This window comes from Anser cygnoides, chromosome 3 (genome assembly GCF_040182565.1).
Source record: "Anser cygnoides isolate HZ-2024a breed goose chromosome 3, Taihu_goose_T2T_genome, whole genome shotgun sequence".
NCBI classification, from domain to species: Eukaryota; Metazoa; Chordata; class Aves; order Anseriformes; family Anatidae; genus Anser; species Anser cygnoides.
The window spans coordinates 23,193,389-23,220,622 of NC_089875.1; the positions used below are offsets into that span (position 1 = coordinate 23,193,389).

General features: G+C 39.8%; 2 protein-coding genes across 9 annotated transcripts in view; both read left to right on the forward strand.

Annotated features, from left to right (window-relative positions):
- Positions 1-19,599, forward strand: part of MARK1 (microtubule affinity regulating kinase 1) — a 58,553-nt gene extending 38,954 nt beyond the window's left edge. For 3 of the 8 annotated variants that reach the window (XM_066993663.1, XM_013173994.3, XM_048057499.2), the window contains 9 exons: positions 2,985-3,084; positions 3,663-3,775; positions 5,033-5,207; positions 6,169-6,362; positions 9,092-9,192; positions 11,329-11,490; positions 12,295-12,549; positions 15,352-15,396; positions 17,480-19,599. In XM_066993663.1, the coding sequence (XP_066849764.1) occupies positions 2,985-3,084; positions 3,663-3,775; positions 5,033-5,207; positions 6,169-6,362; positions 9,092-9,192; positions 11,329-11,490; positions 12,295-12,549; positions 15,352-15,396; positions 17,480-17,834 (1,500 nt within the window). In that variant the 3' untranslated portion in view covers positions 17,835-19,599. The remainder of the gene's footprint in view (positions 1-2,984; positions 3,085-3,662; positions 3,776-5,032; positions 5,208-6,168; positions 6,363-9,091; positions 9,193-11,328; positions 11,491-12,294; positions 12,550-15,351; positions 15,397-17,479) is intronic. The other 5 variants (XM_066993664.1, XM_066993665.1, XM_066993666.1 and 2 more) reach the window with 5 other exon arrangements.
- Positions 19,600-22,426: 2,827 nt separating this feature from the next.
- C3H1orf115 (chromosome 3 C1orf115 homolog) lies at positions 22,427-26,366 on the forward strand. The gene is made up of 2 exons (XM_048057501.2): positions 22,427-23,033; positions 24,849-26,366. Exons 1-2 carry the CDS (start codon positions 22,764-22,766, stop codon positions 24,966-24,968), a joined length of 390 nt encoding a protein of 129 aa, XP_047913458.1. The 5' UTR covers positions 22,427-22,763; the 3' UTR covers positions 24,969-26,366.
- The last annotated feature ends 868 nt before the right edge of the window (positions 26,367-27,234 follow it).

Consider the following 27,234-nt stretch of genomic DNA (forward strand, 5'->3'; position numbering starts at 1 on the left):
AACAAACAAACAAACAAAAGAAACTTAAGAAACATCTCAGAAACAACACAGCTTGAATATAAAGGTGCCAGTTAAGGTGTCTAACCTTAATTACAGCTGACTAAAGACTGTCATTTAAGAGCGTTTCAAAGTGCAAACTGCTCACACTTGTTTGGATCAGATAATAGACTCAAAATGTGGGGAAAACAGGACAAGATTGTAAATATCTTTATCTTTGAGGAATTTTTCAGAAACAGAAAAGCAGCACCCAGCCATACCATAGGCATTTTTGAAAATAACACCTACTTACCATAGAGATGAAAGTAGAGCAGGAGATAAATAGAATGCTTTTAAAATAGTATTTGCATGAGTTAATCACCAGCGACCTTTGTTTCTTCCTTCTGTGTACAGTTGTGCAGCAGTGGATAGTGTTCCAGAGATCAAATCCCATTTAAGCAGCTTTATATTTGTTTTGGTGTGACTTCTGCTTCCTGGCATGGATGCTACCTACCTGTTCAAGGAAGCATACATTTATTGAGCTCTGTCTGCATGCAACTTGTTTGAAGCTGACACTGTTTTGTGACTTGATATAGTTTTAAATTGAAAATAATATGTATTGAAGAGAATAGAGTGGTGACTTCTGTTTGGATATTTATTAACTATGCTATACTTACTACCATCTAGAGGATGAAGTGATAAGAGTTAGGTCACTGCAAGATGGTGAATTTTTTTTTTCCCCATGTTGTTTTTCAGTTTTAGGAAATAAATTTTCCTTTTCTCAAACTCTTCTCTGGACTTCTAGCTGTTTCCTTTCAGCTCTAATTTCACTTTCATTCTAGATATTATGGTGTCTTCCAATTCTTTTAAACTTCCCTTTTATCCCTGGAGAGAGGTGTTGCATAGCAGCCTTACAGGAAACTATAGTTGTCAGATTGTATGGAAGAGAGTAAGTAAATGTTATGTAGCTCAAGGGTGTCTTGAGTCAGCACTAAAAGTAGTGATGATAATTGTCAGTGATCAGTACACCAATGCGAGGGGAAAAGATATCAGAAACTTGTTTTAAATGAGTGTTCATGAAATCGCATTTGTTAAAGTAGAAAGATATAGTACGTGGTTTAGAAAGAAATGGCTATTCCTTCTGTATAAGCACTTCTAAAAATACATAGGATGAAAGTATATATTTATTTTAAACTTTTGAGATAAAACAGGCAAGATTTTTATTAGCCTAGAAAGTCAAGGGAATCTTCATCAATAACATCCAGCTGGATGCAATGCAGTTTGGGTTGCTGTCAGATCTTTAAATACCCTGACCAAGACTGCTGTTCTGTAATCAGCTAACTAGAAGCCAAGCTGAATTTACGTAGATGTAATATTGATCCCAGAAATTTCCAAATGCTTGTAAGAACCTGTTTTAACAGTTGCACAATAACTCAGAGTGCCTGTGAGATCTTGTGTTTCAAAGACAGAAGATAGCAAGAAGATAATGTTTAAGAAACGTAAACCTAGAGTAGCTTACACCGAACTTTAGATCCATGTACCTGAGACATGAAATACAGTGAATGGGAATTGCTGGGTTTGCCTACTCAAGAAGGATGAAGAAAAGGAAGTAGGATTTGAGCAGTGTGATTTGTCATCCAAAAATCCTATTGTGCTTCACTCTAGATTCAATTAACAGTATTTAAAAACAAATAAAAATTGCAGATCGTGTAGTATTATTCTGGGAGTCTATCACGTTGTCACAAGGCTACAAATAAATAACCAGAATCTATCGTCAAGTAAGCTCATGGTATATGTACCAGAAATGCAATATAGCAATAAGCATTCACAGTCCCTTCCCTCCAGCCCCTTCAAAAGCCCCCAAATCAGTTCTGTGGCAGAACTTTGAACAAATCTTTGTCTTCTTGTCAGCAAAATGCTAACTGGCTCTAGTACAAAGTTTTGTATTGTACTTGTAAGGATACAGCTATTTGGGTCTGTAATTTGGCAGCAGCACTGCATACAAAGAATTTGGTTATATCAGTGGAAAATTGAGTCTTTTGCTCTTTGTGAGAGATAACTTAATTCGGTGTTTGCAAGGCATATTTGGAGCCTGTGGGAAACTTGACTTGTTGGCACTTGTTTCTCTCTTCTGTCAGTCTGGTGAGTGATATTAGCATCCGTCCCTGAAGAGGCATGTATGCCTGTTGCTGTAAGAGGAAAATCGCTTTTAGCTGTTTTTTTTTTTTTTTTTTTTTTAAATGAATATGTCCTTAAGGAGAAATTGTAGTGGTGGTTAGGCGTTCCAGCTGCTCAATGTTGCAGGCATATGAAAGGTCCAGGCCACAGTAGGAAATTTTCCAAGGAATGCAGGAGAAATTTTTGAAGTAAATATCTGCATGGCATAGAGAGAGTTAAGAGGCATTTTCCCCTCCGGCTGAACTGTGAAAGTCTTTAGTTCAAGTGCAGTGAGAAGATGCATAAGAAAAACACGACCAGTTGGGACCAAGGTCTTGAAATGTATGACTCTGGGAAGCGTAGGCGTGCTTCTGAAATATTCCTTAGTTTCTAAAATCTCAAAACCTCACTTTGTTATTACTTGAAGAAATTATTTATTATGATACAGTTTGTATTGTAGTAACATCCAGAGACCTTAACCAAGATTAGGGCATAAGTGTGTCAGTCCCTAAACTAGCCAAGATTAAGAGACCAATGAAAGTGAAAGGAACAAAATGAAAAACTTGTATTTGTTGAAAGTGCAGTCTTCTCATAGTTTTTCTGATGTTTCAGCTGGTTGCTTCTGTTGTAAATGGTAAACAAACAGTATAGGGAATGAATTAATGGAAAAAAAAAAAGAATGTGAAAGATCAAAGGAGAAACTGTAAGATGTTAAGGGGGAAAAGGTGGGAGGGAAAGAGCAACACTCAAATTATTATGAATTTCAAGTTATCTTATTTCCCTTCGGCTATCACAGATTTAATCAGGTACAGAAAATGGCATATTGAACTAATGCTTATTTCTTTACTTAGCAAATTATGAAGGATCGGTGGATGAATGTTGGCCACGAAGAAGAAGAATTAAAGCCATATACTGAGCCTGAACCAGACTTTAATGACACCAAGAGAATAGGTAAGACTTCTACAAGGATGTTACGCATGACTTACATAGGCAATTTTATCTTGTAAGTCAAGCTAAACTCTTACACAGAATTTCAGATACAAGCTCATCGTACAAGTAAAATATTTTCTTTTTATTTAAATGAGAAACTTTATTACAATGCCTCCCTTATAGCTACTCTTGTGACTGAGCTGACATGAATCTACACGCACAGGAAAGAACAAATAAGATTACAGAATTCAAAAGGCAAAAGGAAACAGGCTTTGTTATGAAGGCAACAATTTTTATCAGCCATGGTCAGAGAAAGATACTTTGGCACTATAGCTGTCATGGTTTCTCTTTGCCAGTGCTTTATTTTTTGAATTACATTTAATAATGTTGAGATTTTTCAAGAAGCAGCAAAAAAAAAAAAAGGGGAGTTGTAGCCTTTTTGATTTTGCACAGCAAAAGGTGCTCAATGATTTGAATTTTAGTTACCTTTTACGTCATTAGTTTGTTGATTTTCATTTGTTTATTTTTAGTGTTCTTAAACCTGTCAGTAATCCCAAATGCTTAATTCTGCTAGCGTCCCTAACTCTCTCTATTTCTAGACATTATGGTCACTATGGGTTTTTCAAGAGAAGAAATCCATGAATCTTTAGTAAACCAAAAGTACGATGAAGTCATGGCTACCTATTTGCTGCTGGGTAGAAAACCACCTGAAGTAAGTGCTACCTAATTTGCATCTTCTCTCTTGGCCTTAAAATCTGTCTGAATATTTGAATATTCTGATTGTCAATGATTTGATCAGCTATTGTGGAAAAATCTAAACGAAAATAGTAATTTGGAATTGGTAACTTTAGTAATGTGTTTACCTTGCTTTTAATATCATCTTGGATATCTAGTTAGTTCCCATATGAAGGAATAGTCTGAATATAGTGTCTTGGCATTTGCTTCTAAACATGTTGAACTGGTTTTTAAGAAAGCTAGCTGTTAATCTGGAGTGGTGTGACTTTTAAGTGCCGAGCCTTTCTGTTATGTCATAGTTTACAGTTAAAATCTGAAATAGTTAAGAATATTACTAAATCACTTATTTTTCTAAGTTGTGACATCCTTTTTTCTCAGAAATGTACTCATCCTTTCTCATTTACTTATTTAAAAAAAATACATATAGCAACAGTATATAATTTCATTATAGCAATTAATACATATGCGATGGAAAATCATTTGGCTTTTTGGAACTAGAGGTATCTGCAGATCTTTTGGGACCACAGGTATTTTCAAGAAATCCAAGCTGAGACCAAGGGTTTCTTTTTTGAAGGATTTTTTTCCTGCTGCTTCATTGACCTTCCTTCATTTCTAAGATAGTGTAGTTCTGATATGAGTACATTTTTCCCACAACATCTGTGAACCGGAATTCCCTTGTGATGGCAGAGCATGGGGAGAATAGGTCTAAAATGATTTTGACTTTAACTGTGTAGAAGAAGAGATTTCTTTTCCACTGCTCTTAAAATTTATGCTTCTTAGGTATCATCAAACCAGCGGCTGAGTTACGTACCTTATAAAGACATCTCAAAGGCTGTAAAGAATCCGTGAATCAATAACACTGGCTTTTTTAGACACTGTGACTCAGTCCTACAAATTCTCTTTAAACTTATAAAAAAAAAAAGGGGGGGGGGGGGGGGAGAGGGCAGGGGGAGCAATACTTTGGCTTAAGTTTTAAAACGACACAATTTTTGCTGCTGTCAAGATTCTTCTAATTTTATTTTGACCATTTATTAACTTCTTCGCTTTAGATACGTTTTCTAAAATACATGAAACACTGAAGTGATAAAATTCATCTTGAAGAAAACTGAACTCCAAATACCATTTTAAAATTAAAAGATAACACTTGTGATTGGAACTCTTTGCCTTATTATGCTGTAAAAGTACTGGTAATGATGAATTCTGTTTATGCTTTGGAAAAATGTTTTTGTTGCAGTTTGAAGGAGGTGATTCCCTCTCCAGCAGCAACTTGGGTCAAAGGTCTCGTCCTAGCAGTGACCTCAACAACAGTTCTGTGCAGTCTCCTGCTCACTTGAAGGTCCAGCGGAGTATATCGACTAATCAGAAACAACGGCGGTTCAGTGATCATGGTGGGGATGACATTCCAACAAGTAAAGTAACATACACAATTTAAGTCTGAATGTGCAGTGTTTTGTGAACCTGGCAGGTCCACCACTCTGTGCATTTGTTGTGTTCTTGTCATGCTCCGCTGTGATGCTTTTATCTGTATCAACGTTTCTGTGGTAAATCGAGGTCAATGTAATCTATGGATTGAATTTTTTGGATTCGTTACTTGGTTGACTCACTAAATAAGAGCTTGAGGATGTTTCCTGTTTAGTAGGTAGTGGCAAAGTATTGATCTGAACAAACTCAAACTTGAAAACCACTATGTTTAGCAGTACATTTGGAGTTGGGGCCAAATTGTTTGTTACCCAAAGACAACAATTTGACCAAGTGTTCAGGAAACATTTTCAGATGAAAGTGGTTACATCAAAAATGAGTGCATTATATATAAACATTAAATGAAAGATTTCTATCTCATAGAGAGAACTGTCAGATACTATAAACATTTTTAAGTTGTTTGGCCCTTCTCTCTGCCTAATTTATATCATTCTAATTTTTCCATTATTTTCCCTCTGTGTTAGTGTGGTGTTTTTTTGAAAAAAAAATAAAAAAGTAAAATAACCAATATTGTGGAAGAGATCATCAGCTGATGTGAAAGTACTAATACAAAATAGAAGTTTTCCTCTAATTTCTCTTTAAAAATAATATTGCAGAAATTGCATTGGTTTAAGGTTGAGAATTAAAATTCTATTCTAAGCTTTACATATTGATATGAAATGTGAACTAATTCTGAACTGCACATCAGTAATGTAGAGGGAGTGGATAAAAAGAAATTAGACTGTCAAAGCTCAGTTTAATAGGTTGGCATATGTTCTGAGTTTGCAGTCATGGTTGTTCAGATAGTCTAAATATAATCCCCTGAATAAATAAATAATAAAATTAAAAAAAAAAACTATTTTGGGCAAGAGATTATTTTTAGGTATTATTAATATTGTTTTTCTTTGGCAGTTGGTCCGTCAATTCCTCCTGCTGTGTCATACACAAAAAGGGCTCAGGCAAACAGTGTGGAAAGCGAACAGAAAGAAGACTGGGACAAAGATGTGTCACGCAAACTTAGCAGCACTACAGTGGGATCCAAAGGAGAGATGGCTGCAAGTCCACTTGTGGGTCCAGAAAGAAAGAAATCAACCACAGTTCCCAGTGTGAGTGTGTGCGCGTTTGGTTTGTTGTATTTATTTTTCTCTATTTAAACAGAATCTGCAGCATAATGTTACTATAGACATAATGGTTACTGAATAAGCTACTAAGCCTATTTCTGGTAACTTCTGGCAGACAGAAGTAGGCTACAGTGAATGTGTTTTAAAATAAACCTCCCCCCCCCTCCCCGCAACTTTTTCTAACACTAACATAACAGTAAGCATGAGAACGTCTGGATTTGGGTAAAATGAAGGTCTGTCAAGACAAACAGTGAATATTTAGGAAAATAATGTAAGATCAGAGCCAATATTGAGTGTCCCTGGTTTCTAATGCTTGTGTTATCCAGAAGGATGTCACGGGACTTTCTGAATTGGAGGTTTCATCTGAATGATCTTTTGTAATAATATGTCTGTCTTTCTGAAACCACCCTATTTTGGACTTCAGAAATGGGATGAGGTGAGGGGGAACAACGCATTTGTTCCCTTATTTGTGTGCCTGTCGATGTCATAGAATCATAGAATATCCCAAGATAGAAGGGACCCAGGAGGATCATCATATCCAACGTCTGGCTCCACACAGGACTACCTAAAAATTAAACCAAACGTATGAGAGCATTGTCCAAACACTTCTTGAACTCCAGTAGGCTCGGTACCACTTCCCTGAAAAGTGTGTCCCAGTGCCCAAGCACCCTCTGGGTGCAGAACCTTTCCCTAACATCCAGCCTGACCCTCCCCTGTCCCAGCTCCATGCCGTTCCCTCAGGTCCTGTCGCTGTCCCCAGAGAGCAGAGCTCAGCGCCTGCCCCTCCGCTCCCCTCGTGAGGGAGCTGCAGGCCACCCTGAGTTGTTTCATAAACCATCATGTGTTGTTTCATAAACCACAGTCATGTTGTTGCCTTAGACATCTTTGTTCTAAGTAGGAGAGTCTATCTCTCCTAATGTGAAAGCATTTACTTTGTCTTTTGGAAGTTCATGTATAGTATTACAAGTGTTTGGAACGCAAAATGAAGAAATGCTGCGTAGAAGCAGGAGTTCATGTTTAAAAAAAAAAAAGTATGCACAGGCTATAATGTTAAGTAAGATTGAAGTACAGTTTTTGCTATTCGAGACCAGTTCTACTAAATATAAAAGTTTGGGCCACCTTTTAGTACAGTAGACAGGAAGCATGAATTCTCATCGTCCTTTGGAATTGTACTTGCTGTCTTCTATCTTGGATATTCTGTGAAGATCATACACATTTCTACTAGAGTTCTCTTTAAACAAAATAAAATACTGAAGTTCATTTAACTCTTGACGTTCTGCAGGCTTTGTATTCAGTGCTTACAAAGATGCTTTAAATACTTTTTTCAATTTTTTTACTATTTTTTTCCTGCACAGAGCCTTTGAAATTAAGGCTCTATAGATTGTGTGCAGAAATTTTGCATCTTCTAAGTTTAGATTTCATATCTGAACTTTCCCAAAGCTACATTGCCCCAAAGCTGATTAGTCATGTATGTTGTAAGTTGGTATGTCAAAAGCGTTTCTCTCCTTTGTGAGATCTGGTTAAATAGAATATCTTTGCTATGATTGAGAAATTGATTTTTTTACAAATACTGAAGTTTCTATTAGTATATGTTACATCAGTAAGGAATAGCAGTGTTTGATATTGCAACAGTAGTTATGGTTGAGCAGCTTACACAGAAAGAAGTAACTTTATTCTTTGAAAAACGCTTCAAGTTAACATATAGCTATTATAATGTGGAAAATCTGTAAAAGCTTTTTTGTGCAGCTTTGAGGGTAGTATAGTGCAGGGAAGGCAAGCTTTCTCAACATATTTATCACCTTCAGTCATATTAGTCTGACTTCAATTTCAAAAATATTTATTGCATTTCATAATTTTCCTTATGAAATGGCTTTGAAACAGTTTATTCAAGAGTCTCTGTGGGATGATACTAAAGCAGAAAAGCTGTTGATGAGGGCATCATAAATCCACAATAGATCTTGCAGTTTGTGATATTCTACCGTACTGGAGTTTAGTGTATTTTGAAATCACGCAAGTCTTCAGCAGCTATTTTGTGCTTAATAAGGGGAGGAGGAGGAGAATGTTTGTAAGTATTTTATGAAATGCACACAAACTAAAATTAGTAGTGGAAAGAGAGAAGGTCCCATCACTGTTCATTACTACAAGACACATTTACCACATATGTAAATTCTTACAGTCAAATTCCTCTGTGTTCTGCGTGATAATTTCAGGGTTGACTGACACAGATTAATAATATTTTCATTTTTCTCTTGAAAACCCTTTTGACAGAGTAACAACAAACCATAAGACTGGAGCTCTAGTTAGCAACTTAATCTGCACAGGAAAGCCTTGAAACGAGCCAGATGCACGTGTTCTCAGGGATTTCAGTTAGTTGCTTCAGCTCTTGATCACAGAGTGAAATAATTCAGCAGTGCAGGATGTGGGAATTGGATAGTAATACTCAGAGAAACTTAGTTCTGTTGACATCTGTTTCACTATGCTTTCTCTTAGTGTTCTTTCAATGGCATAGTAAGGAGATGGTGAATGTATGGGGGGGGAATACCTGATGATGCAACTGATTTGTGTTGACAGATTAGTACATTTGAAAGCATTAGGGGTGGCTGAAATTCTGTTTTAATTTCTGAGGCTCAGGTTTGTTGTTTGTTTTGTTTTTTAACATAATACGTAGTAGAAGACAACAAAGTAATTTAATTTTGGTCTTAATTTTCTTCTAGAACAATGTATTTTCTGGCAGTGGAATGACAAGAAGGAACACTTATGTTTGTGAACGTTCTTCAGATCGTTATTCTGCAATACAGAATGGGAAGGACAACAGGTATTCCTCAACTTTTCTTGCATTATTAATTGGGATATGCAAACTAAGGCATAGAAGTAGGTTATACAATAAATCAATACAAGCGTGAAGCATGGTGTAAAATACAAAGTTTACTGCGTGTTTTCATCTTCGCTTCCACCACAGTTTCTAGATTTGTGATGAAATTTAAAACTGTAAGTGTAGATCTGCCTTTGTCTTGTTTTTTGGATCCTCTTTCAGTTCCACATATAATTGCTCAAAAAGTGCTTTTTTTTAAAAAAAAAAAAAAAAAAAAAACATTAAAAAAAGTTATTTTTAAAAAAGACTACAGTGATTTTCAATGTTTTTTTTGTTGTTATTTTCATCAGTGGAATGAATATACTCAGTTCTTTTTGAAAAATGAAGAAGAATTTTCATCTGAGTTGTTTGGTGTAGCTGAACATCTTGTGCCATCATCAGATTAGTCTGAATCTGAAACCTTTACTTCTTTGCTACAGATATGGTTTAGCTTTGGGACTGTTGTTGCTAATACATTATTAATGCGATTTCACTTATGTTTATGGAGGCAAAGCTGTAGTTTGGCTGAAGTCATTTGACTTTGTTTTTAAAAATTCATAACACAGTAGTTCTGCTGCTTTCATCCCTTCCTTGCCACTTAGGCAAAGCAGAAATAAAAATACTGATGGAAGGAACTGTTATCTGGAAAGGTTCAGCTCAGTCTAGCAGTGGCTGGGGCAAAGAGCTGATGAAGAAGGTGAATATTTTGCTTGAAGCAGAGTAGCCTGTTCTGTTCTCTGTGGAAGGCAGCTGCAGGCACTGCTCTGCGAGACTTGTGCCTGAGGGACTCTGCAGCCCCAGGGGGCAATGCTGCTTTCTTCATGGGGATTTAAACGAGCATAGTCTTAAATCTTGTCTCAGTCAGACCAGTAAGCTCCCGAGTGAGCTTTTACAGCTTTTTAAAATTTTATTTCACTTACAGTACTTATTTAACGATAGATTTGGGGGGTTTTAGTTATAATTTGTCTGTAGGGTTTTCATCTCTTGGAAGATAGCCAGCACAGCAGCCCTGGTACTGATCAGCAGAGGGTTTTTCAAATTCCAGTGCTGTCATTGTCAGAGGCATTTTGTGGCATATTGATATTCTCCAAGGTATTGAAGATGTCTTTCAGAAATACTACACTTCTCAAGCAACACAAAAAATGTATTACCAAACTTCATGGTACGCATAATTCCAAATGCATAGCTTTCCAGGGTGTGTTACCATGACAGAAAGCAAGGTGATAAAAATACGGACATGAGGCTAGCTATGGTTTAATTGCTCCATATAGATGTAATGCCTTTGTTTAATGGCTAAAGACGTTTTGGCTAAAGACACTGTGGAGTACTTAATCAGAATTAAGAGGAACTTCTTTCTCTCCTGAGGATAATTTAACCACTTGCAGAAAATTCAAAATTTGCAACTTTTTGGTAAACAAGCCGGGGGGGGGGGGCACATAATTCAGAATTGTTTTCATGGCTGCTGGGTGGTTGCTGCAGGTTGCTCGAGTTGATTTCTTCCATAGGTCAGGGCTTTCTCATGAAGCCACATTTCCCTTAATGTGCCTTGCAAAAGTCCAGAGGAAAAGTACAACTTGGGAGTGATTGTGTTTTAAAGAACTAAGAGACAATGTGACAGCAGTTCCAAGTAAAAAATGCTTTGAGTTTTAGGTGTTTGTTTTAACTGAAAATAAGAGTATTCACTTGGCAGGAGAGATTCTGTTTAAGCCTTTTACGATGTTTTTTTCAGGTTTTTTTTTTTTTTTTTTTTTTTTTTTTTACTATTTCCATGCTGGCATAGACTTTCTTCATCACTTCAAATGACGTGTGTAAAGCTTTAATTGCAGGAGGAATGAAAAAGCCCTATTTAATATATATGGCAGCTTGATTTACACTTTCTTGTATGCAATACTGATGAACATTTAATGGTTTACTCATGATTCCATATTCTTTACTACAGCTGAAGAAGGTAGCCTAGTCACTTTGTCTTATGATTCTTTAAACAGCACTCACTATGTTTTAAAAGAAAAAATGACTAAACACTTTCCATAGGGTTTTATTCTAACTATTTTTTTCCCCTTTCGTTTGTCTGGCCCTCCTGCCTTGCTGCTGTGATAAAAGTCTAACAGAAATGTCTGCAAGTAGCACATCTTCTGCAGGCTCTGCAGTAGCTTCGGCTGTATCAACACGGCCTCGACATCAAAAGTCTATGTCTGCCTCTGGTCATCCTATAAAAGTTACACTGCCAACCATCAAAGATGGCACTGAAGCTTACCGGCCAAGGTAACAGATTGTTTGTTATTTCTTTAATGCTTAAAAATTTGTGTTCCTCAGTTCATTATATACTCCCCATATGTTTGTAATCAATTTAAACCTGGTGTGTTGCATTCTGTTTTGAAACAGTAGCTTTCTCAAGTAATATGGTGTGTTACAGATGATTTAAAACTGATTTTGATCATCACACGTTTGTGTACATTTAAAGAAGTTCCTTGACTGCCTCCCTCTGGAAGCTCCTGGAAAACTTTTCTAGTTTTAAATTTAACTAATTTGGACAGGACCGTACAACATAGACCACCGTAAATTCATACGAAATACTGAAATGTTAACCATTTGGTTTTGGAGATTACTAAGCTTATTTCTATCTGAAAGCACCATAATGTATCTGCTCTTACTATTAACTGCCCAAATAGCTTTAAAAATTTATTTGTGCCAGCTGGTTATTTCTTCAGAAACACTGAAGTTTTTGGAATACTTGTATGTTAAAGATTTTGATTAATGTGTTTTTCAGGAAGAGGGCTGGGAAACAGTTTCAAATCTCACTAAAGACTCTCTTACCTTTCTCCTTTGTCCTATTACTTGTGTATACTTTTCTAATTGCTCTTAATACGTGAGATAGGTGGATTCTACACTGAAAATCTCTCTTGATTTGTTTCCAAGCATGAATCTTAACAATCAATAGTGGATTCAACTTTGAAAAAAGGGGAAAAAATTGAGAGCAGGGTTTTCTTCCTGTCTTTGAGAAATGGTTGTCGTGTAGGAGGGTTTCTAGCATAGTCTTTCTCTTTATTTATGCTTCTGTTTTCCCAGCAGTGCAACTCAAAGAGTGCCTGCTGCTTCCCCGTCTGCTCATAGTATTAGCACTACTACTCCAGACCGAACCCGCTTTCCTCGGGGGAGTTCAAGTCGAAGCACTTTCCATGGTGAGCAGCTAAGGGAGCGGCGTAATGCCACTTACAATGGACCACCTGCCTCACCATCACATGAAACCGGTGCTTTTGCACATGCTAGAAGAGGGACATCAACTGGTATAATAAGCAAGATAACTTCCAAGTTTGTTCGCAGGTTAGTACCTCGATTTCTAAGAAAAAAAAGTGCCCAGCCTATAACTAGGGCCATATTTGCAAAGTCATTGAGAATTTCCAGTTTAACAGTCTGAATTAAATGTAAATTTAGTCAGAATACTGCTTGTTTTGTGTTCCTTCCAGAACCTGCCTTGTACTTCTGTGTCTACAGTAACCATTCATGTTTGACCAGCTATTCTCCTGTTCCTTTATGTTAAAAGAGCAAGAGAATGCTTCTCAAATGTTTTTTTCTTCATGCTTTATAGATAAAAGATGCTACTTTTAAGTTAAAATGAAATGAACTTAAATACTGAAAGCAGTGACTTAAAAATGAGTCACTAATGTTGATGATATTTTACTTTTTAACGATTAACTAGTGAGTCTGGGTGCAGTTTGCTGCAAGGGCTGTATTTGCAATGAATGTATTACTGTGCTTAGAGGGATTTAGTGTTTACAAATTATTTCAGGGAATTACATTTCTGTGAATAAATGAGAAGCTTAGAAGTGGGCAGAAATCTGGATATCTGGAAATACTAATATTTCAGTATCATGCAGCCTCTCATATCATGTTTTTGTGATACAATAAGAAGTCTTCAAAACTAAGTTCAGGATTCTGAAAGAAGAGAAAGGACACATGCAGTGGAGGTTCCTGGAACCACGTTCATTCCAGTGATGATGCTGGCAGTAATAATACCGTGAGGAGAGGTGCTGGGGAAGATTTTTAAATACACTGTTTGATTTCAAGTGACTGTTTACTTAGCAGTCATAATAGCTTTCCCAAAAGAAGACTTAATTTTCAGTTTTCCTCTGACAGCGATTTACCTATAATTCTTAAGCCTATTCATGGATGTGTCCTTACTGCTCTACTGTCAGTTTTGCAACAGAATTATGTTCGGGAAGCATCTATTTTCTTTGCAGAATCATACTGTTGTGTACTGAATTCTCTAGTTTTTGCATAAAAGAAGGATAAATTCAAAGCTAGCTTAAGCTTGTAGTTGCAAATTCATAAGTACAAGAACATGAATTGCTTAAGGTGATGTTACAAGGGGAAAAAAAGAGCAAAAGCTGGGAATGCAGCGATGTTCCTTGTAAAAGTAACTTAACCTGGTCTGCAGAAATCATGTCAATTATGTCTTATGTAATACCTCCTATAATGACTGACCCCCCCCCCCCCCCCCCAAAAAAAAAAAAAAGTATGTGAATAATTTTCTTGTTTCAGAAACCTGAAGATACAGCACTATGATTCTCCACTGTTGGTATCTCCAGCACTCACATAGTTGGGGGAGGGAGTCTGTTCTCTCTATGAAAGATACAGCAAAGTTACTTAACTGTGTTGTCAGTTGTAGATTTCCAAATGTGAACAGAGGTATTTTCTGATAAGTAACTCATCAGTTTCATGAACAGAGGCTGGTTTTTGTGTTAGAACTCATTGCTTTTTTATAAAGAATAGTATATTGAATTTTTTTTAGAAGAGGGATGGAAGGATTAACACAGTCATTACGTTAAACTGCAACATTACAATATTATTGTAAACTGCATATTTAAAATTAGCATAAAATTAGCATATTGTACATTGTGTTGTCTTTTGATTGAAACAATCCATTCTATAGAACTGTATGCAATTTACTGGTGTGCTTTATACTGCTAAAAATGTCAAATGACAAATATGTTTGCTTATAGTGAAGGCCTCAGTATTTTGCTTTGTTTTTAAATTTGCTGTTTGAGACTTACAGTGGCTGGGATTACATACATGTAGGTTTTGTTCTTTCAGTTGGCATCACATAACTTGCATGCCTTTAACTTCTGTACTGTTTAGGAAAAAATGATTTAAAGCATATTTTGATTAGAAGGTGTCATGAAAGTTTTTTTTTTTTTTACTTTATCTTTTGACAAATGTAAATGTGTTTTCTGGTAAGTATGTAAAATAAATGCATAATGTTTAATGTATAGGGTATTGAAATACTTTGTATTAGTGTTTTATAACAAATGATACTTCTCTGATGTTAGTTCCTAAGGTATCTGTTTTGAAGGTATTAAATTAATTAGCTAATTATAATTGTGTTCTCAAAATGTTTACACTGCAGCATTAGGAGCGTACCTAGGTTGTTTGTACAGCCTGTGAATGTTTTTCAAGCTGCTCCAGACTAAAAAGGCATAATACAAAGTAGTTCCTTTATAAAGTACAACCTGTAATTCAACAAGATGGAAAAGATATGTTTAACTTACAGCTCACCAGTAATCCTACTGAAGTCAGTATAACAGCTGATGTGCTTAAAGCTGAGCAGATGTTGAAGTAACCTTTCTGAACTGGGCCCCAAACATTTGGTCTTGCAAACTCTTAGGCATGCCTTATCTTTAATGATGTGAGTCTATTTAAGCGTGGGCATGCACCTAAGTGCTTTCAGGACTGAAAAGCCTGGCTCAGAAGGGTACAGAGCGGAGCCCCCCTGGACCACCCTGGCTGACTGCTGTTCCGTGCTTGCTGGACTTACGTGTGGCAATTGCTCTGTCTGCAGTAGGTTGAGAACAACATGTTAATTTTACCACGAGTTTTTTTTTTAAAAAAAAAAGAAAATTAAAATCTTAACTATTACATGTCAGAGCTGAAAGAGGTGAAGGTATTGTAAAGGAAAATTAAAATTACAGCTGTGAAAAAGTACTATTAAACAGTATTAGGCTTGACATTATTATGCTGATTTTTTTTTTGTTCAGTAGCTATTTAACATTGTACTAGATGTAGGTTATTCTTAACTTTTTATTTTTCACCTTTATCATTGAATCTCAACCTTAACTTTGTTTTGAGGGATCCAAGTGAAGGCGAAGCCAGTGGCAGAACTGACACCTCAAGGTGAGGAGCCACTATTAATACTTCGCTCCTAGATCTTTTGCATCAAGCTTTAAGTGATTTCTTAAAGATTTTAAATCAGGATGTAAAATAGAATAGTACTCAAGTAATTTTAAAAATGTTATGGATTGGGGTGGGAGGGGGTTTTGGTGAGGTCCTTTTTACCCATCATTCTTGCTTTTTTTGCAAAGTACTTTAATATTAAACTTAAGTATATTCCTTTGAATAATAATGCCCCCTGTAGGAGTAAACTAATTATTTAGACACTTAAAATCATGCTTTGGCTTATAAATATTTCATGGTGTTTACTTTTGGTTTCAGTAGAAAACATAGTATAATTTATGTGTGTGTTTGCATATATGTATATATTAAATTTTTACTGTAGTTACATACTTTGTTTATTACTAAAGCTGCTGATTGCCAGAAGTAAACATCCTACAGTGCCTGAGAAATGAATGCCACTTTGCACTGAGAAAATAAGTGACATTCATACAAAAAAGTGGTGACTGCTAAATATTGAATTTGTATGGCAACTGCCTAACATAAATCTGTAGGTGATTCCTTCATATGCTCATTTTCCAATATATCTGCTCCTTTGCCATCTTTCAGCATTTTATTCTGCATTTTTGGTGTGCTTAGCATAGTGCGTAACTTTTTATGCTATCTGAAGAACAGGCATTGCAGTTTGCATTCTAAACTGGTCAAGTACGCAAAGTTGTTGACTTAATTTTCAAAACAGAGCCAGTAAACCTTTATTTAAAAAAATAAAAGCAGATTATTAGTGGGATACGTTATTCGATGCACAGCATGTTTTACATTAAAGTCTACTAGCTGTATAGTCTTGACATGGAAAGGGGAAAGATGAATCAAATGTTGAAATGAAATTAAGTGTGAAGTTGCTTTCAGCTCTTGCTTTCATTCTCTAGCTTCCTCTACTTTTTGTCATCCTACATTGTCTGTTTTGGGCTAAAAGTTGTTTGAGATCCTATCCCTATCATGCTCTATCCCATAGTGTTGATGTGGTTCTCGGGGGTTCGCGATGAAAGTTAAACTTAAAATGTTTATTTTGGCTCCTCTCTGAATAGCAACAGCTTATAGACAAAATGAGAGCAGCACCTTTCCCCCCTCACTTTCCCCAGTGATGGATGGGGAGGCGTCAGGCATCTGAAATACCTGGGACAAGAACAGAAATAGTTGGCTGTGGAATTACTTGAAACTCTAAAATAGTTAGTGCTGTTTCTCAAAATGCTTTTTACAATGGTAAGGAAGTGTTATTGCAAGAACACTTGCTGGGAGTTAATTACTTGGAATTTTATCCAAGTAATTTTATCAGCTAAAAAACTTTGTGTCTCCATGCCACTGTTTCTTCTGTGGGGGGGAAAAAAAAGCTGTTGGATGGGTATTTCAGTGGTTGACAAGCAAGGTGTGCTTGTGGTGAAGCACAAAATGCTGCTTCATCAGCTGAAATAAAGCATATCATGATAAGGTCTCTGAACCAGAGAGAGGTCAAAAATAGACAAATGAGAAAAGGGGGAAGAGTGAAAAGGGGTGAAGGGGAATTAAGTGAAGACTTGTGAATCGCAGGGTGGGGTTATTTCCTCTGCTGCTTTTACAGTATGATTTATGCCTCAGGATTGTGTCCCTCAACTTCAGTTTTGTTGGTGTATGGCATGCTGCAGATCATGAAATCAGCAGAACTTCAGTCATGCTTTACATAGATTCCACTTTCTTTGGAGCAGTATGGAGTAACGTTTGTCTGCAGTTATCATTACATATGTTGTCATCAGAATGCTTTAGAGCAGGGGTTTCCAAATTCGTGTGTGCCATTTGCTCGCGTGCCCCCACTGGTAGCTGAACCAGTGCTGGCAGCAGCTCCCAGTGCTGTACCAAATTGCACTTGAGTGCAGGAGATGGTGCACAACTCTTCCGATAGTACCCATTTAATGCTTTGGATTAGCTTGCATGTGACTAGTGTAGTGGTGTGTCAGTTGCAGTTTAGAAACCCCTGTTCAAGAACTATATTTCTCTTCTTTCTCTTGGTTGCACTGCTTTCAAGTTTGACTGTTCTGTATGTCACTTCTTCCAGGAGTGTTTCTGGAGAGCCAAAAGACAGGGAGAAGGAGGATAGCAAAGATTCGAAGCCACGTTCCTTGCGGTTCACGTGGAGTATGAAGACCACTAGTTCTATGGACCCGAACGATATGATGAGAGAGATTCGGAAAGTGTTAGATGCTAATAACTGTGATTATGAACAAAAAGAGAGGTTTTTGCTCTTCTGCGTTCATGGTGATGCACGACAAGATAGCCTTGTTCAGTGGGAGATGGAGGTCTGCAAACTGCCACGATTGTCACTCAATGGAGTTCGTTTCAAGAGAATATCTGGGACTTCTATTGCATTTAAGAACATTGCATCCAAGATAGCAAACGAGCTTAAGCTGTAAAGAGAAACTAAATTTTCTGGGATCAGGGAAGATTCATACATGATCTACACTTTGAATGTACTGGTTACGCCTAATGTGATTGGCCTGTGAAACTCCCCATGTAGAAATTGCCCTTATTGCAATAAGGTTATACATAGTTATTCAGAATTGTAAAGTTAAATCCAGTATGACCTATATTAAAAAACTGTAGCTGAAGAAGTTATGTTCACATGTACAGGTAAGTATATAGAGCATTCTGTTCATTTTATGTTCATAGAGTTGTATAATAAAAAGATGACTGCTTAAATTCAGATCTTGTATAGTTGTCTAGATTTCTGCACAGAAATGTATGTTTGATGCTTTGAGTTGGAAAAGTTCTTCTCTATCATTTACATTTTTGGTGGTTTTATAAGTCTTACCTTTATCATGCGTTTGTTTTTTAAAAAAGAAAACAACAAAAAAGAAAACAAAAAAACAAACTTGTGTCCTGAGTCAAATGCACAAAAATAGTTTTCACAACTGTAGCATGACCATTTTTAATTATTTAAAGATTGTTCGTGATTTGAACCAAAGTCGATGAATAAATCGGCTTTTGTTCTACACAAGACTGTTCCTGCTTATCTTTGGCTCTTATCCTTGTTATTGGACAGTGTTTAGTTGAAAAATACAAACGTTTACAGTGTTGGCACTTACAGTTTAAAAACTTTGGTTTGCCTTGGGCCAGCTCAGAGCTATGGGGGAACAGAAACCAGGCGTAAGTGATGTTCTGTCTGCAAATTATAGTGCTTACTCCCATGGCCCATTAACAAATGTAGCACCAAAATGGAGAACCGTAATTATTTCATTTGAATATCATGGTGTAAAATATCACTTGTTTGCTGCCTTCAGAATACTATAAATTCCATTTTATGGAAGTATATTAATATTGGGACTGTTTAATAGCACAAGATAATCTGAAATGTTGACCAATTGTATACAGTTAATAATACCACCTCAGGAATTAGCTTGGCTTTTGGAATATGTGCCCCCAAAGAGTACATGCAATTCCACATAATATTTTACAGCTAAACATACATTGTTTATAATGATAAATCGTTGATTTATGCTTTTGTGGTTGTACAGTTTGTTCCCATGTAACCTGTTTGTGTTTAATATTTTACCAGATTTCTTGTATTTATTCCACATCATTATGCCTGTAATGTGCAGCTTTGTAATTAGGCATTTGCCTACAGAAAAGAAAAAAAAAAAAAACACATTTTTTTCCTTCATAATTGATGATTATAAACTATGTAAAACCACTAGTACTGGTACATTTTAATACTTGTTATTTTGTACTGAATTAACCATAGAGGTTGGTTGTGCAATGTTATTTAATGTCGTAATTACTGTAATATCAACATATGGGCCCCATCTGCACACTCTTGTGAAGAATAGAAAGTTCATTAAGAAATTGTCACTTTAAAAAATAAAAATTAAAAAAAAACTGTGGTAAACTCTGTAACCCTAAGTTAGAAGGCTGTAAGTGTAGTAAGTGTGCCATTCAGTAATGGCTTCTTGACCGAGATGGACTTTACATACTGTACTGTGATGTAGCTTTCCTCTGTAACAGTTATGTTCTGAAATGGACGTGTATTGTTGCCTTAGAAAAAGGGTGATGTTTGGAAAGAAAGACCTGTAGCCCCTTTTTTTTTTTATCTGATGTTCATTGAAACAAAATCCGATGCAAGTCATCTTGATTCACTGGTGCACTCTATTAAAACTTACTTGAACAGTTCTCATACTAAAATACTTGTTGTTGGCCCTTTATAAAAGTGCAATATTTACTGCAGTTAGCCAGCATAGTCTAGAGGTCTCTGATTGCAGGTGTGCTTTATGTCTGTGAGCGTTTTAGTGTGAAGACTTCCTACCCTCCATGGTATTAGGGCCCGACGTGGTGGAGGAGGTGAGCCCGAGCCTCAGGGCTTCCTCCCGAGCTCAGACTTCCTACCCTCCATGGTAATTCAGGATTAGCGTTGCCTCAGTTCTGTGCTTCTGCAGTCTCCTGAAAATGTCAGTGGCTTAGTACTGCTTAGAAAGGGATGTCTGGGAGCCTTTCCAGAAATTCATCAGAAGTCGGTCTCAGGAAGGGTTTATGTATCTACTCAGTTGACCCGCAAATGTCCATTTATCCTTGAAAGTACACCACTAGGGTATAACCATGAAATGAATCAAAGATCGTGTCTGAATTTAGTAATGAAACAAAACCCTTTGCCTTTTCCGAAGGTTCAGTGAAAAAAATGTAGGTCATACTCTGAGACGGTAGATTAAGTGCTTACGACAGCTTCCTGCTTTACAGGCTCTGTTTTCACCAGGCTGACTTGGCCCCAGGTTGTTACTGGTGTTCACCGCTTCACATAACAGGAGATGGATTGATGTTCCTTAAAATACAGGTAGCACTTCAAGAGGACAGGGATTACAAACCTTAGTTCTGTTCTCCCATGAAACGCTTACAGCATCCCACTGCCAATTTAATATTTCTGTATGGGAAAGGGACAGTTTTGCAAATAGTATTATTGCCAGTAACTGCCAGCAGCATGAAATTGTGCTGATTCCCAAATCCCGTTAAATACCATCTTATTTTTGTGCCTTGTTGGAAGTTACTAGTTTGGTCGTGAGCCAAGTTATGTTCTCTACAGCATTTTGCCACGCAATGCCTCAGCAAGGGCACAATCAATCTGAGTGCAGAAGTTGTAGCTGTGCTGCACCCAGATGTGTCATTCAGCTTGTCCTGTTACTGGCAGGTATAAGATGCAAAGGTCCAAGGAAGAGAATTATCAGATTTTATTGGCAAGCAGCGTGTACTTAAGTATGGAAATCAGTAAGGCACTGCATATCGTATCCTCAGTGCTTGGTTTTTTGAGCCCCTCAACAGCTGCTTTGTTACGCAGCAGCTACACGAGTTACCCTTTGGGTGTGGGAGGCGGGCTAAGACCACTGGGATCTGAAATGCAGCTTGACTTTCCTGGGAGAGAGGGTCAGTGTGGCATTTTATCAGCATAGCTTTAACTTGAGAAATCTGAAGGTTAAATGCCACCTTGTTCTGCAGATCTAGGAGGGTGTCACAAGTAGATACCGTACACAACTTTCATTTACCGGCAATTTAAGATTTATTAATATTTTATGGTAAATCACAAGATTAGATTACACTTAGTCATTAGTCAATTTAACACAATGATTCAACATAAGATACAATTGAAAGAGTAACTTAGTTAAACAGGGGAGAATGGCAAGGTTCACCTGAGACTTACTGCAGGGTAATGGGGGGGGGTGTCAAAATTTGGTCACACACTTTTGGCTTCCCCCCCGTTCTGGTGAATTACTCACCCTTCTCCTTCCTCTGTGTTTGTCAGCGGATGATCCTGATCCTCACGAAATGTACCCTGAGAGGCATCCCAGCTCAGGGGGAGACCGAGGGTCACAGCCTACTGTGATCCCTGGGGAGCTCAAGGGGCTCTTTGCTTAGCACCACTATTTATAGGACTGCAAGACGATTGTTAGTCAGTACTTTTCCATCTTGGCTATGGTTCAGATAAGGCAATTTTGGTGTTTTCCTCCAACTGCACCATTCCCCTACCTTCCAGAACGTACAGTTCTGGTACTTTCCAGGCCCCTGGCTGCAAAGTGAGATCGGGGAGCCCCTGTTTGTCCTCACCTGTTCTGGCTGTTGCCCACTGATGTGACATCAGTTAATCTTGGGCCACAGCTGAGCTGGGGAAAGAACCGCTCCACCACAGAGGGGATAGGGATGTCTCAGCTCCTCAGACGGCTTTGATTGTAATTGTGTTTTGTGGGGCGGGTTTGGCTTTGGGGGGAGTATGGGGATTTGAGCAGTTAGACTACAGTGTGGTTCTGCTGTTCTGTTTTGGGGTTGCTTTTTTGCTGGCTTTCTTTACATAAGGCATGCAGATACTTCCAAACTGAGTTATGTCCTTTTTCATGCAGCCCAGTTGAAAACATTAAAATGTACGCAGGTCTATGAAAGGACTATCCGTTTTCACTCCTGCTTCTGTGGACAAAAAATAATGCTTGAGAACTAAGTGGCATCAGTAATGCCACCTAGTTACAATGACTGAAATCCTAGGAGCTCTTGGATGGGAGACTTCAGATACCCAGTGTCTTACACTTAAGAGGTACCTTGGGGCTCCTAATCTTGGAGAACACGTTGTTGGGGTTCCTCTGCTGCCAAGCAAACTGAGACAGCAGATCCTAATTGAGAGATGATCATTCTCTGAGTTTTTGATACCTGAGTTCAGGATAGTGAAACAAACCTGTTGGGTGCAAATGTGTGGAAGGGCCTTCCCCTCTTGAGAAAGCAGGTGATCTTTTGCTATCTTTGCACAGTAACGAGTCTATAAATAATAATAACTATATGCAAACACTTTTAAAATCCCCAGAAATATATTCAATGCTTTTTTTTTTTGTTTTGTTTTTGTTTTCCCTGGAAAATTTTCAAGGTAGCTTGAGGTTAACAAGATGAAAGATCCCGTTCAACAGTTGCTTATAGGTTTTTGATATTTTATTTCTCAGCGCTGGTACTTCAGCATCAAACCTTACCTCATCCTTCAAGCCACGTAAGGATGGTTAGAAGCACGTCAAAAGCTACAGCGCCGTATCAAAAAGCGTGCAGTAGCTAAGTTTCGGGCTCTCTGCCATGTGAACGCTGTTGAGGTTGGCGCTTGGGAGGGAAGCTGCGGTGCTGCTGTGCTTTACTTCACGGCGGAGCGGGGGCTGTCTCTACACACGCACACGTCCAGCGCCTCGCTGCAGGCCCGGCGGGGGGCCGGGTGACCCCGCAATGGGCTGTGGCGGCACTGACACGGCGCCGGGGCCGGGGCTGGGTCCTGGGCCGGGTCCCGCCCCGGGAGGGGCAGCGGCCGCCTCGGGCCACACCTGCGCGGCGGCGGCGGCACCATGACGGTGGGGGCGCGGGGCCGCTTCTCCCGGCGGGGGCCCGGCGACGACCGGGTCCGCATCCTGAGCGGCCCGGAGGAGGACGAGGAGCCGGGGGTCGGCGCGGGGACCCCGCGGGCGGAGCGGGACCCGGAGCGGGACGCGGAGCAGGCCGGGGCGGGCGGCAGGACGGTGCGCTTCGCCCTCCTGCCCGACGCCTACCAGCCGCTGCGGCCGCCGGCCCCCGGGGGGAAGCGGCCCTACGGCAAGCGGCTGAGGAAGTACGGCAAGGTGAGGGAGACGGGGGCCGGGGGGGGGGGGGCGAAGCCAAGTCAAAAAGCTGCGAGGCTTTCCCGTGCCCCCGCCGCCGTTTGGCCGGGGTTGTTGTTGTTGCCTTCCTGCGTGGAAGGACGGCCGCCGGCCCCGCAGCCTCCGCTCCGCAGGCTTTGGTTAGGAAAGGGCCGTTTAGAAGAGCTTGGTTGTTTTGATTATTAATTTGGTTGTTTTCCCTTGTTCGTGTTACTTAAATACTGCTACCTCTTGTGCAGCTGTAGCAAAAAGTCGTTTCAGTGTCAGCAGGAGGGTCCTGTCCTGGTGTCTGGGATCATTTCCCACCTGAGGGGGAGCACAGACGTCCGTCCAGCAACAGGCTTTCTGCGGCATTCTTAAAAAAAAAAAACAAACAAAAAAACCCCCATGATTTTGTTAAAGATATGCTTGGGAAGCGTGACATCCAAAGCACTCCAGTCAGCTTGGCAAAGTTACTTAGCTCTGAATCTCCTAAGACTTTACAGATGACAGCATAGTCATGAGCTGCCCTGCAAGTATTCCTGCTTCATGCAGCGGGGATGAATGGGAGCCGCTTACTTCAGCCTCTCGTGATGGATTTGCTGTTTCGGGTTTGGCTTCCAAGTCGCAGGAAGCACGCTTTAAGAAGCAGCCTCAGCTCGGGAGGGCTCGCGGCACGCGCCCGATTCCCGCAGAGGCGTTTTGTGGGCGTGCGGCCGTGCTGCGGTGTGAAGGAGCTGGTGAAAGCGCTCAGGGCACACGGCCGCCCTGGGATGTTGTTGCGTGCTGCCTCTGCACTGCCCAGGCTCCAGCCTCGCGGGGAGGGTTTGCAGGGCTTGCCTTCGCCAGTAAGGAACAAGTCGTGTAAGCGCGGGTGAGGTTGGGGTAAGTAAGTTGTGTGCGGTGCGGGAAGGAGGAAAGAAGTCTGCGGTGCGACACAGCAGGGCAGCGGCGGGTGGCGACGGGAACGGCCCCACGTCTCCTCCTCCGGTCCCCTCCATTTTGCTGTCTTGACTCCCTTCCAGTAAGTTTCCAGAGGTGCAAATACGATGGCATTTGGCATTGCAGGAGGCTTTCCTGTGTCAGTACCGTTGTACTAGCTTTAACAAATCCTGGGGATATAATAGAGTGGATTTCACTGATTTCATTAAATGTGAAAACATATCCCCAGCTGCAGTGTTTTTCATGTTACAAGAGGCAATTTTGATCTAGTCCCAGGCAACCGTAAGGTGGAACTGACTACCAGCTAGTTTGGATTTCTCCCCAAACTGACTCACCTTGTATTAATTCCCCAGTCATGACCAGCCCCATGATCTAAACTGTTGAAAGTGAAATTTAATCAGGTTTTTCGTTTTAATCATCCGTAGCAAGTTTTCTCTCAGGCAGCACACGCATGACTTTTTGAACACAGAGGTGAAGGTGGGTAAAAATGTTCTTGTTTTGACCAAAACAATCTTGTTTTGACACATTGTTTGTAACTTAAAGCACACAAATTTACTTACGGCATGTGTTTGTGAGACACACGTACTAGGTATGAACTTAAACTGTTTTTATTCCTGAATAGAAATCCACATAAAAGCCTCACTTCCTGTGGAGCTGCATCCGCTCAGTTTAACTATGCTCTGTGGGTGTGTATTTATATGTAAAAATAGATTATAAAACATTGCGCCATGCTTAAGCCCCCATCAGCTGTGGGAGAAGTCCATTTTCGGGGTTGGGGACACTGTGTGCGAAGGAGGCTGTTGCAACCATTTCATGGCAAGCTGTTTTCCATTACCTGTCCTTCTTTTCCCCCTGTTCCCGCACCTCTCCCTGCAGAACGTCGGCAAAGCCCTGCAGAAAGGATGTCGCTACTTGGTGGTCGGCTTGCAAGGACTGGCAGCAGCCTACTCTGCTCCCTTCGGGGTGGCCGTGCAGGTGGCATCGCTGGTCCGCTAGAGCACAGGGTGAGCACGAGCCTTTCCCAGAAGACTGCGGCGATTTCGGCTTTTTTAGGATTGAATCATCATCCAAGACCATATCTGAGAAACCTCTTGGACATGCACAGCCCCGACCCCCTCCCGCAGCCCAATTCCCTGGACCTGGTGCTCTTTCCTGCAAAAATCTCCAGCGCTTTTCAACCTTTAAAATCAGATGGGGTCAAAGAAATGCAAGGACACGGAGGTAATTGTGGACTAACTGAGCTGAAGTTTCATGACAGACATGCACTGGTTTTCTAAAGTTACGTGTGAAAAGGAGCCAAGGATGGATGGGAAAGCAGGTAGATGAGGGACAGAGAAGTGAAGGGAAGTAGAGGATGAGGGTGGTGGTTGGGAGGTGCATGAGAGTTGAGTCTGGCAGGGGGAGGAATAGTCAAAGCTGTGGAGGAAACAGGTAATGAAGGATCAGTAAGATGTAGCCTTTGGTTTCTTATGTCTTTTTCTGAGATGGTTAAAATTGAGTGTACGTAAAGATATACTTGGATATAAATGGGCTGTGATCTGAGACACGGTGAGCTTTGCTGCATCACTGTTGTTCATCTCAAACACTGGAAATCATGAGCCCTTAAGTCTTAGCACGGCTGTAAAAATCCAGAAAGGAAACAAGGTGTGTTTGTCTTCTGATTTTGGGGCATTAAAGGTTCACTGTGATTAATATGTTAAAACTTTCCTCTGCTGCTGTGAAATACACATACTGTTTTTTTAGACGTGGTTTATGTCTAATGTACCTGACTCTAGAAACTGAGGCTTTACGAACACCCAGCTCTGTGGTGTTCATTGGGAGGGGAAAAAAAAATCACTAGCTGCATCTGAAAAAACTACAGGTGCCGTTTAGGGCAGCGTGTTTTGTATAAGAGTGGGGCCAAGTAACCTGCTGGCTCCGTTTCCACATGTGGAAGCTGTAGCCAGAGAATGTCAGCGCAGGATGGAGCAGCTTCCATGTCACGCCCCGAGGGATATAAATCTCCTGTTGATGACACAGGAACAAGTGTTTTTATGGGCCTTCAAAATTCTGTGAATTGTTTTTTTTAATCTTTTTTATTGCCCTCCCCCATCAGCCTTTCATGGTAGCAGTAAATGATTTCCCCGCTAGCGCTTTCTCTGTATTATAGATCTTTCTAGTTTTGATAGTGTTTTTGTAATCAAGGAATTGAGATGTTCTGGAAACAAATGCTGCTCAGTTGATTTCTTTGCCTTTTCTGAATGGAAGGGAACTGCATGTCTTAGCACACTGGACTGTATTTCTTTTAAATGTAGCAAATGGAATGGATTTGGAAAAGAAGGATGGAAAAGAAGTATTTTTTTAGTGCTCTTTTCTAACTGGACTGTAAATAAAAGTATGTGATCCTTGTGCTGTGATTACCTAGGCACATAAGCGTGCACACAAGCGAGGAGCTTCTCAGCCGTGGCCTGAGCAGAGAGGGGAAGCTGCAGTGTAAACTTCCCTGCATTGTTCTGCCTGTGGCCTCAGCCCTCTCCTAGGAAGACAGGGCTGGAGTCCAGGCTGTGTGGAAACAAACGTTCAGGAAAGCCGAGGTGTAGAAAGCTGACTGCAGAGGACAGTGGTGGCTTCTAGTTGTAGCTTTCTTGAGCTTCCCTGTGTGGGCAGACCTGTGCCTTTGGTCTGCCCCACCAGTGTGCCAGAGGGTATGGATAACTGCTCTGTATTCTGCAGTGGGAACAGAGCGGTCCCAAAACCCACGGGTCAAAACAGTCAGCATGTTTTGGGGTTAATTTTAAATTTTGTTATACCGCTGTATATACCACTTCGTAGTGGTCTTAAAGTATGAATCATTAACATTTTTCTAATGACTAAAGCGATGTTGGAGGGATCACAGAATGCTTTGAGTTGTAAGGAGCCTTAAAGATCCCATAATTCCAACACCCCTTCTGTGGGCAGGGGCACCTCCTACTAGACCAGGTTGCTCAGAGCCCCATCCAGCCTGGCCTTGAGCACCTCCAGGGATGGGGCATCCACAGCTTCTCTGGGCAGCCTGTTCTAGCACCTTACCACCCTCTGAATAAAGATTCTCATCCTAATATCTAATATCTCTCCAGCCTGCCAAGGTCCCTCTGGATGTATCCTTTCCCTCCAGTATTCAGCTTGGTGTCATCAGCAAACTTGCTGAGAGTGCACTTGATCCCACTGTCCATGACATTAATAAAGATACTAAACAGCCTCAGTCCCAGTACGGACCCCTGAGGGACACCGCTCATCACTGGTC